The sequence below is a fragment of the Haliotis asinina genome, chromosome 2, assembly GCF_037392515.1.
Source record: "Haliotis asinina isolate JCU_RB_2024 chromosome 2, JCU_Hal_asi_v2, whole genome shotgun sequence".
NCBI lineage: Eukaryota > Metazoa > Mollusca > Gastropoda > Lepetellida > Haliotidae > Haliotis > Haliotis asinina.
This window is the reverse complement of record NC_090281.1, coordinates 69,489,299-69,501,135: the sequence shown is the minus strand read 5'-3', so window position 1 is coordinate 69,501,135 and position 11,837 is coordinate 69,489,299. Positions and strand designations below refer to the sequence as shown.

Below are 11,837 nucleotides of genomic sequence, written 5' to 3'. Positions count from 1 at the left end.
ATTCTTTCTCCTCACTACTCAGTAATATCACATCAAATGAGGTAAGTTTATATGGAACCCAACGTGAAGCCAACAATAGGTGCAGAATTAGTCCAGTGTTAGTCCACTACAGACCAAATATGGGTTCAACAATGTACCTGTTCAGGTTCAATTCCACACATGGGTACAATTTGAGAAGGCCTATTTCTGGTGTCCCCCACTAAGATATTGCTTGAATGTTGCTTAAAGTGGTGTAAGCCATACTCACTTCGATGCTCTGAGTAACTTCACCTAGCAAGACAAACCATCAGTGTCACTCCAATGTGTCTGTCATGTTTGCACTTACATGCAATCAAAGTAGTAGTCTCATTTGACCAATGTGTCATTTCCATCCTTGGAGCCATAATAAAAACACACACCACTGAAACCATTGCTAGTTTTATTCTGTATACAGTTAAGAATGTTGTGCTTGAGGATGTATGTGACAACATTATCTTGAGCTGTTACATTGTTGGATTTTATATTTTTTTTCAATACATCAAACTCTCAATGTCTTTCTGGAAAATATAATTTGCTTATTTGCTGTTTCCAGACAAAAGAATATGAAGCCTTTCACTCAAAATTCAGACAACCAACATGAAATCTATCCCGCAAGGAATTTGTATCTTCAGATAAGTGCACTCAACATAAGAGACAAAAAGCAGCTGAAAAGCAATCTGCATATATTATTCCAATCTTCCTGATCTTTTATCATTTTCCTAAGTTTCCATGGCAATACTTGACCATAGTCTTCTCGGGAAATTATATATACCCAGTACTTTAGTTCCTTTTTATTCAACACTCCTTTTTGACAAAAGAATCAGACCATGTCCCACCTGCAGAGCTATTTACTATTTTGACAAAAAAGCAAATAATTATTTCGTATAATGTGTCTGGTAGCATAAACATCATCAACACAATACATTTTCAACACAGTTCTAAGGAAATATGTATTTGTACACTTTTGAACACAATGGTAAAGCATCATGATGTTACCATAGCCCACAGGCTGATTCGTAAGCTGCTCCACCCTCACTTTACAGAGTTAATCACTGCGGAAAAAGGATGTCCTCAATGTTGGAGCTAAGAAATGAAGACCGGAGATAAGATGTGCAAATATTATGACACATGGAAATCTTAGCATTCACTACATGAGACATAATACTAAAGATGATACATTATAGATGGCTTCCATACAAATCCACACAACATATCAGGCATGTGTTTTCATTCCTGATCCTAAAAAGCATGGGCACATGCTTGTTGTTTTTAGTACAAACAGTACATTCTGATTTTGGGTGTTCTCATCCCTTTTCAATATCAGCCCTATGTATACAAAAAGAACTTAGTTAAGGACCCCCTGATGTATCTCACAACTGAATGTGTCCTGATATTAAACCCTAGGAGCATATATGAGTCATCGCAACAAAGGCATCCTCCTGGACAGAACCTGGCCCAAATGGAAGCTGCTTTACACACAGAATGGCATAGACTTCCCTATGCCATGTCATACAGTCACATTGAGGTAACACTCAGTAATGACCTTAAATTCAGTAAGACATGTAAAATGACATTTTCTATAATCACATACACCAATAAAGTCAACATTAAACTTTTCAGGACTTGCATGCACAAAGTGATGTTAGCGCTACAATGATTGGAACTCCCATTCTCCAATATAGGCATTAGGCCATACTTGTAGAGACAAAGTTTTACTTGGAAATCACTGTTATAAAAGGCAGGGAAGAGAGAGAGAGAGAACACAAAGAGAAGAGAAAGAGCAGAGAGAGAGAGAGAGAAATGTAAATGAGCAGTTAACATCATAAAATCTATGGGAATGGATTCTCATTCCTTTTGTGGTCTTTTATGAGTCTAACGGTCCAACTGGTCAGATAAATTCATGGTTTTCTGTAATTGTCTCCATGAGAGGGTTTATGGACATGTTAATGAGCAATCATTCCAAAACTACAGGTGGTGCTTAATTAAGTTCTTTGTGTATATTAATACAATGCTGTGTGATCCCTTGTGCTTACATGTCTGATGAGAGTAGCTAATGTCCACTAGATCTGCAATTCAAGAACACATGGAGGATGGTTACAACAAATACTGCTCCATTTACTGGAATCTTTAATGGGTTGCAGTCCCATCATGACTAGTGGAAAATTTACATGTAATTGAAAATTCTCTGAGATGATGAAAATAGGTTTTGACAGGGACTTCAGGATACCCAACTTGACACTATCTCAGTACATATGTACAGTGATATGTGAAATTTGTGAAAAATGCAGAGTGCTAACTACTGTAACACAATGCTACTAAGAACAAAGAAGGCCAAGCTTTATTTACTACCAGGTTCACAGGTCCACTCACTGTTTTTGCTAACATGAAAAAAGAAAACAAACCCAAACTGCAATTTTGTAAACACTGCCGAGAACGAAACTCCTAATATGCATGATTAAACAATGCCATTTAGAAAGTGGTCAAATGCAACATATGTCATATTTGGGATTTCACGTTCTTAGTAAAGTACAAATTCTAGTACTTTTTTGGTTGAGTCCCATCCGGGAATCGAACCTGCACCCTCAGAGTCAGGCACCTAATCACCAGCACACAAAGTCAGCAGCCTAACCCGCTCAGCCACCGCGACTTCCACAAAAATGAAAGTCAGACAACTGGTAGTCTAGACTGTGCACTTTGTGTACTTTGTGTACCCCTCTGATCAGTGTAAATTGGCACGGCTCCCACGGCCGACATATGTTTTCCTAATATACATGACTTTCTATTATGAATTAAGCATCAGTGCAAAACAACATTTTTTTAAACCTATATTACTATAATAAGACAAAAATTTAATAGTATTTATTTGTTACATACCAGTTTGAATATTTCTGTAAAATATCTGTAAACCAAGTAATATAAAAACTGTGGCCTAATGTTCCACTGTAGAACTTAGGGAAGGGCTAAGATTCACCAAAATGTAAAACCTTTCATGTGTCTTGGACAGACAAGTGAGTAGAGACTTCTCAGAGCCAAAGTTATGTCCCTTGCAAAAACAGTTCCATCCATACTTCGCATCACAATGCTATTCATTCTCATTACACATGATGTGACTTAATGGTTATGGGTGAAAGGAGGTAATGACTTGGATTGAGCTAGGCTAGGGTGAGGAAGGTCAATCTCACTGTTTAACACATTCACCCACATGCACAGTGTAACTCTCTGGTGATAAAAGATGTGGTCTTGAACGCAACACAACACAAACAACCCTTGAAAATGACCACAAATATCTGACAGGAGGAATGAGTTAACCCGAGGCACTGATCCACAAACATGTCATTAACACATATTGACACTGAACACACAGATTAAAGACAGACTGAAAACAGTTTGTATTGACACAAAATATTGTTCCAAATGGAGGATTGAATTAAAACTACGTCAGACCTGCACAAGATCAGTACTGGAACCGAACCTGGTGACACAAGATCTGTACTAGACCAATACTTAAGTAGTACTAGATCTCAGTCAAATGAAAGATCTGCTTAAACCACACCAGATTATTACTAGATCTGAGCCAGATGACACAAGATCTGTACCAGATCAACACTAGATCTTAACCTATAAAACACAAAATATGCATTAGACCCTCACCAGATCAGTACTAGATCTGATTCTAATAACATAAGAGGTGCACTTGACCTGCACTAGATCAGTACAAGATCTGAATCTAATAACACAAGATGTGCCCTAGATCCTCACAAGATCAGTACAAGATCTGAATCTAATAACACAAGAGGTGCACTTGATCTGCACCAGATCAGTACAAGATCTGACTCTAGATACTAGATCTGAGCCAGATGACACAAGATCTGTACCACATAACACTAGATCTTAACCTATAAAACACAAAATATGCATTAGATCCTCACCAAGATCTGAATCTAATAACAGATCTTGGTGCACTAGATCTGCACCAGATCAGATCAGTACAAGATCAGAGGAATATTACAGAAGAACTACATTAGATCTAAGCGAGATTAACACTAGATCTGCACTAAATTAGTACTTGGTCTGTAGTAGATGAACACGAACATTTTAAGGCTTCCTGTGCCTGTAATACTGATCAATACAAGATCAAGAAGTCTCTACATTTACATCAGCTGCCAATATGTATGGTCATTTCCTGTAGATCCATGAACATATCACTCAATCACTCAGATCTGTAAGGGTACAGTCACTACCTATGGTGAAGGTTTCTCTTACATCCACTGAAAATCATTACACCAAACAGTTCAGGTAAAGATGTGCTCTGATTAAGTCTTAACCACTGAGTCAGCTGTTACAAGGTACACTTTTGTATAAAGTCCCATCAGGTATTGGGAAAGATTTGCTGTAATTTATGTACAGCCTCACCTTGTAGGAGAGACATGTTCTTCTATCAGTCTCAAAGCCTCATCCTGTGTAAAGACAGATGTGGTTTCAGTCTAACAGAGCAGCATCACTGTTATCATTATCAGCAATATCATTCAGAGCACAAAACAAGTCTATGTCCAGGATATTATCATCTGAACACTTTGTATCTGTGTTTTCACTTGTACTTTCCTTGTTTTCAGTACTGTCATTTTGTCCATTTGAATCATCCCCAATTTCTTGTCCCTCTGTGCCGTTATCACTGTCTTCATCTTTCTGCTTATCCTCACTTTTCTCCATGTCATCCTCCTTTATATTCTCATCACCTTTCAGCTCTGATATACTCATACTTTCCTTGAGAACATCAGGCGTTTCCCCACTTTCTCCTGACTCACCTTCACTTTTACTACTTTCAACACTCTCTGGTGGTTTGTCCCCACTCTCGTTTACCCCCGTTTCACCTGCCTTACTACTGTCTTCACTCTCAGCTGGGACATCCCCACTGTCACCTGCTTCAGTTTCACCTTCCTTACTGTCTACACCCTCATCTGGAGCATCCCCACTACTCTCATCTGGAGCATCCCCACTACCCCCTCCCTCAGTATCCCCTTCCTTACTGTTGACACTGTCAGCCAGTTTGTCATCACTGTTCCCTCCATCTTCTCCCTCCTCACTATCAGCATCTCCTTTGACTTCACTTTCCCCATTCTCATCACCATTTTCCTTTCCTTCAGCATCAACACCATCTCCACTACCCGCACCTTCTGCCTCACTGTTGTCACCTGACTTGGTAGCTTTGTTCTTAACTCTTTCTTTTCCATCATCTCCGTCCTCAGTTTCCTTCTCCTCATTGTCATCCTTACTGCCTTCAGTTTCCATGTTTTCCACATTGTCACTTTTGGAATCATCATCTTTGGATTCTGTTTCTTTTGCAGCATCCTCTCCATCACCACCTTCTTTGGCTTCTGTCTTAACATCTACTTTGCCACTTGAGCACTCAGCTTCTGAAGTCACTGATTCGTCCACATGAACTGAATCCTCCAGCTTTTGCTTCTTTGAACTGACTACATCCCCAACAATGACCTCATCACTGTCATCACTATCTATCTCAATTACTTCTGGCTCTACACGGACTGGGACACTTGAACTAGGGACTGGGAATTTCTTGGATAAAGGTCCTGGCTTTTTCCGCTTGGCAACTGAGGTAGGTTGATGGACAACACTAGCTGGTATCCGATGAATGGGTATCCTGATTGGTTTGAGCTTGAAGCCCATGTCTATGAGAGAGTGTCCCATTACATATTTCACTGAAAGTCTGCTTCGCACATTGAACAATGTCCAGTCCTCCACTAAGGACTTCTGGGTTGTCCTTAAAGATCTCCCCATCTTGGTTGTGGCCATCATGTATTGACCTGAAAGTGAAGCAATTTCTTCAATTAATACTTTAAAATTATATTTTCTAGTGGTATTCAACTTGTGTGACATGATTTATCTCCCTTTCTTTACAGTGTTAATATTTACACGGCCCTACTGAGTGCTTCTGGTTTTAAGTAAGTCTGATGTTTCATATGTCCTCACATTTCTAATTGTGCATGAAAAGTATTTAGACACGTTTCTACAGAACTTTAGAGGGTAGAGCAAGCTTTTGTTGCTTTTAAAGCTACTGCAGACAGTAAGCTCAATATTGACTCTGAGGCAGCAGACTGTAAATCCATTTCACTCATCATGGTGAAGACACAGGTTTGATGTCTGAAGACCATATCTGGTGTCCCTAGCCATGATATGGCTAGAATATGTCTTAAAGCAGCATAAAACCTCACTCAATTACTCACCCAAAGAATCTGTAATGGATGCATTGAATGTTGTACATTGTACAGAAATGGACAAAATGTTGAATAAATGTACGATCAGTATGCATCAAGTTTAATCAAGCAAGCATGCTAGGGGGATATTATCTCCATTTACTATTCTGTGTCAAGTAAAATTTAATTTAATCAAGTAAGATCACCTAAAAACTTGCCATATGGTAACACAAAAAAATGTACAAATATAGATACAAAGAAAATTAGTCAAAATGAGATTTCAAGCAACCATGAGTATTTCTGTACATATACAAGATAAACCACTTGCTTTTGCTTTGCTTAATGCCAGTCAAATCTCACTAGATTAATCATAGTCAGCGTTTCAAGATATACCATTACCACTGAGAGAGTAAGTTTAGTTAAACGCTGCTATTGGCAATATTTTAGCAATACACCTGTTACATCATGTATCCAAAAAATTATTGTAAAATGGTCTCCATTTCTCATGTCATGTCTCCAACATGAAATAAAGCTCTACAAAAACTCATTACCTTGTGTGACGTTGGAGCTGTCCTTCTTGTTGGCTTGGCTGTACTCCATGTTGTGCGTGACGGGCCTCTTGTACCCTGTCACCTTGCTGTTCCAACACTCAACTTCAAGCATACCAATTCTAGATGCCTTACCCTTTTCAATTCGGTCTTTCTGAATGCAGAATGTCAAAACATGTATTGGCAAAGTAATACCCTTATATAACTAGGGAAAGTTTCGTAAATCATATAGGTACTACAGACAAAAGACTAATAAAAATGTTGTGTGTTGATAGTGAAGATTTTACATATTTTTCACTCCCACATTGCAACTTAGCCTGTGTCCAATCAAAACAACTATATAATCTATTCATGGAAAAAACAAAATGATATATCTTTGCTAAGCGTAAGGGCTATCATCTCCTAACAATAACTAATAATACAGAATAAAATATTACAGAAATCATTCCAGCCCTCCAATCTACATGAAACACTACTTACCTCATTCTTTGGGAAGCGGGGCAGTGAAAATAAGAACTCGGTTATCTGTGATCCGTCGTAAAAGCCCTCGGATATACTAGAAAGTTAACACAAAAATTGTTTGATACGCTCTTCAGCATTTTGTTGTTTCAGGCAAACACAGTCGACTGCCTCTCGGACTTGTTTACACTTTACTTGTAAGTTACTAAGTTAACATGTTTCAAGCTGACAGTTGTCTTTGTTTTTGTTTCCACTTTCAAGTAAGCCATATAATAATGAAGATTTTTTGAAGACGTAAGGCCTAAAGGATTTATTCAAATGGTGTCATGTGACCTTTAGGCTACTTGTGCAGTGCTAGTTTTATGTCTACTTGTTTCATCATCAAAATGTATCTTCAAACTTGGTGTTTCAGCTTTCCACATATACTGACTCTTACCACTGTTTTCCTGGATGAACAGCCACTTGTGAGGCCTTTTGCCCATCTACATAGATCTTGTAGTAACTGTATGGAGTGTTAGATTTGGCAGCTACACGGATCTGATAAGGAGTCACTGGCCAGCTCTGTAAAAGTACAACATTACATACATTGCTAAATATTAATGACAATGAATGAGAAACAATTAAAAATCTTTTATATTTCAGTAAGTTTGTGCGATTGTCACTTGAACTGAGTTGGCATCTTTACATTTTGTAAGGTTTGTTATATTTTTGAAATAGCAATCACATGTCAAATACATTTCTTCTCCCTTCATATTCCGAAACCCATATAGTGATATCTCTACTCTCCAAAATAACTTTATGATTCTGTCTCTCCTCATAACCCATTCCTACATTCAGCCTATATCCAAGTCCTCTACACATGTGTATCCTCTGACATCTTCTGTAAATCTCATATGTCCACAACCTCCATTCTCTTTAGCTTTGCCTTGAACATGTCTGTTCCCCACCTCTTTGTCACCCGAGCCTCTGTCTTTTCATTTGCAATGACAATGTCTGTTCCCCTGCATCTCTGCACATTTACTCACTTGAGCCTGTCTTCTTCTTTACCCCCCTCCCACCACAATGAACACGTCAGTTCCCTTTCTTCCCAACCTCTTACTCACATGACCCTGTCTTCTCCCCCAACCATATTTATCTAATCTCCAAAATAGCCTGACTCCACCTCCTCTTTTGAACTTGTCTGTTCCCTAACATTCCTGATTCCATCATCAACTGAACCTCCATCTCTCCATGAAACTCCTTTTCCACACTCAACATAACCATTCCCTTGCTTCCTGACCCCTCTCTCACCTGAGCTTCCATCTCTCCATAAACTCCTTTTCCACATTGAACATAACCATTCCCTTGCTTCCTGACCCCTCTCTCACCTGAGCCTCCATCTCTCCATAAACTCCTTTCCCACACTGAACATAACCATTCCCTTGCTTCCTGACCCCTCTCTCACCTGAGCCTCCATCTCTCCATAAACTCCTTTTCCACATTGAACATAACCATTCCCTTGCTTCCTGACCCCTCTCTCACCTGAGCCTCCATCTCTCCATAAACTCCTTTTCCACACTGAACATAACCATTCCCTTGCTTCCTGACCCCTCTCTCACCTGAGCCTCCATCTCTCCATAAACTCCTTTTCCACACTGAACATAACCATTCCCTTGCTTCCTGACCCCTCTCTCACCTGAGCCTCCATCTCTCCATGAAACTCCTTTTCCACACTGAACATAACCATTCCCTTGCTTCCTGACCCCTCTCTCACCTGAGCCTCCATCTCTCCCTGTACTTCCTCTTCCAAATGGACATTATAGCTGACTGGAGTAAAGAGATTGCTCTCCACAAAATACATTCCATCTTTTGTGTATTCAGGCAGTTCTACCCCACCCACCAGAACGGACATGGTAAAATCTTTGTTGGATGGCATCCTGGTTGTGGACTCTACACCTAGACTGAAAATAAGACAGATTAAACATGAGAATCACTGTAACATAGCTAGAGATACTACATTAAGTCACGGAGTTCACAAATGTAAAAGTCTACAGAGACCACACCAAAATAGTGTAACTCAACAAGCTTGTTATTTCATTTTTAACAAAAGAAAGTTAGTAACAATTGTTGGTGTAATGGATGCTAAGAGAATGTGCACTGCAGCCACTGAACATATTCGTAACTGCTCGTCTCTTTCCGTGACCTACAAGAAGACTCGTACCCCTCTTGCATGCCATTATTGCCAAGAATCATGGCAAACCAATCAAATCGTGTGTAGTAAACTGCATTTCAAATCATGAAAATGGTGGAACCGTTGAACTTTGAAACTTCGCTACTCTTTACAAAGCACAATTTAAGCATAAACTTTGAGCAAAGGGATGAACAACATTCAACACTGAAACATATTTGCAAAGGAATCACTGTGTTGCTGCTTTGTCCAGGGGATGTAAAATATTCTCAGAGCCATGTTTGGAAATTCAGAGTTGCCTTTCCTTGATAATGGTACTAGACTATTTTCATCTCCATGCCCATGTGCTTAGACAGGACCCAGTCGTAAACATGGTCACGAGAGGGGTATGAGATGCCATCCAGCTTGCCGGAATGACACGAGTAGTTATGAATGCCATTGAACACTAACCCAGCTAGTGAAACCATGCAAGAATAGTCGACATCTGTTTTCAGACTTTAAATACAGGAATGTATTCACCAGTACACAAGTTAACATTTGACATTTTATGTATGCATCCATCTCATGCTTCAGTGGCATTATTGATGAAATGAAAATACTTTATACTAAGTGAAGTACAACCATACAATCTTCAGTATTGTACTAGACATAACACAGTCTTAGTAAACTTAGTCTCAGTACTTTTCATTACACTCCACTACTGAGTTTAACAAAACCTAGTAGGAGGTCGAGTCAGGTTGCTCAAAGGTTACCTGACGCAACCTCCTACTAGAGTTTGGGGTTAACATTTTAACTGTCTTATTGGAACGTAACAATGATTTTTCAATGCTTAACTGGAAATTTTCTAAGCATGTCTTACCCAGATACACAGCTTACGTGAGCCTCTGACTCTGAGATTGATTTAGGTGTTTCAGTATTGTCTCTGGATTCTTATGGCAAACAGACCAATGCAGGTTTACGCACAAGTCACCTAGGACTAAAATAAAAACGAATCAGACTGGACTAACTGCTAATATTTTCATTCCAAATGGAACCAGGAAGCAACAATATTTTACAAAGATGTTCAGGATGCACGAACATACACATGGACGGAGATAAAAATTGATATTTTGTTCCAAGAGACAAACAGTTACATTCAGTGGAACACAATGATGATAAGAAATATACAGTTCCTGAAAGGACCCCTATAATTGGCATTTGGGGGTAGTACTGTTTAGTTTAGAAGGCCAAGGTAAAACCCTGCTCAGTGTTGTTGTGCATCAGTTATCGTTACAGACCAGTACATTGGTACAATCTTGAGTGTGGCCTAATTAGGGTTTGTCACTGATAAGGTAATGGACCTATTTCCAGGTTAACGTAAGATAATAACACGCAATTTGTAAGGACTACCTTGTTGATGTTCTGCTTGGGTAGAGCAATATTAACTGTACACGGTTCAGGCTAAAATCTGTATAACACTAATTTTTTTATTGTAAAGATGCTGATAATTTACATGACTGTCTCTTGATATATCTTGGAAAATACCACTAGAGAATACAGACGTAAATACCACAAATTTGCACAATAAATCGTCAGAAACTGGAGAAAGCGCGAAGTGTCAGGTTTTACAAGGAACGCACACAATAGTTAAATCTCGTACTCGTCTAATAACTGAGTCCTTACCAATCACTGCTGTCAGCGAAAGCATACTATCCGCTTAAGATAAAATGTGTCCACGAGAAACGGAATTATCAAATATTGGACTATTTCTGAACTTCTTATCTACATTTAGCCGTACACAACAACTGTGCACAAACCGGAAGTGAGCATGACTTTATCTTAAGCGATTGTATTAAATAACCGAGGTGATTCAGGAGACTCATTTGGTATGTATAGACGAAATAAAACTTACTCTAATCTGCAAGGTTTACCATATGAAGCATAAAAGAGCTTTACGCGTGAAATTTGCCTTCTTTTTCCAACTCATCGTGCAGAGTTCGTTGGCAGAAACACCGAGAGTTACCTCCCTTGACCGTGGCTGTTCCCGCCATGTCGCACCAATTTTCCCATTGAAAAGCAGTTTGACTCACAGCGAATTCTCTTTCAGTCTTTGCAGTCAGGTTATTGATCTCAAACAACCTTTCAACTTTGATCAGGGAATGTTTCAGTTAAAAATGTTATTTTGTACAATTTTCATGTTTTACTAAGATCTAGTAACAATAATAGCATCACCCTGGTTAATATTATTTAAATAAGTATTAAGATATAACTAAATAGTAAAATATAAATATCAAGAATAATGTTAAAATGAAAAACATATCATGTTTTTAAAAAATTCTGAGGATGGTTGTTTTTTATTTTATTCAAACGTTTCCTATCAAAGGTACATACTATCCCAAAAAAGAAACGCACAGACTATTTGTATTTTTAATAATCTACTAATTAGCTACTGTG

The 11,837-nt window shown here is 38.7% G+C and overlaps 1 protein-coding gene across 1 annotated transcript; it reads right to left on the bottom strand.

Annotated features, from left to right (window-relative positions):
• Nucleotides 1-4,402: 4,402 nt before the first annotated feature.
• LOC137274221 (high mobility group nucleosome-binding domain-containing protein 5-like) lies at nucleotides 4,403-11,411 on the bottom strand. Its single transcript, XM_067807283.1, has 7 exons — nucleotides 11,296-11,411; nucleotides 8,991-9,177; nucleotides 7,674-7,798; nucleotides 7,259-7,334; nucleotides 6,782-6,932; nucleotides 4,992-5,840; nucleotides 4,403-4,763 (listed from the first exon to the last, which is right to left on the bottom strand). The coding sequence occupies exons 2-7, from the start codon at nucleotides 9,150-9,152 to the stop codon at nucleotides 4,498-4,500; spliced, it is 1,629 nt and encodes a 542-aa protein (XP_067663384.1). The 5' UTR covers nucleotides 9,153-9,177; nucleotides 11,296-11,411; the 3' UTR covers nucleotides 4,403-4,497.
• Between the last annotated feature and the right edge of the window lie 426 nt (nucleotides 11,412-11,837).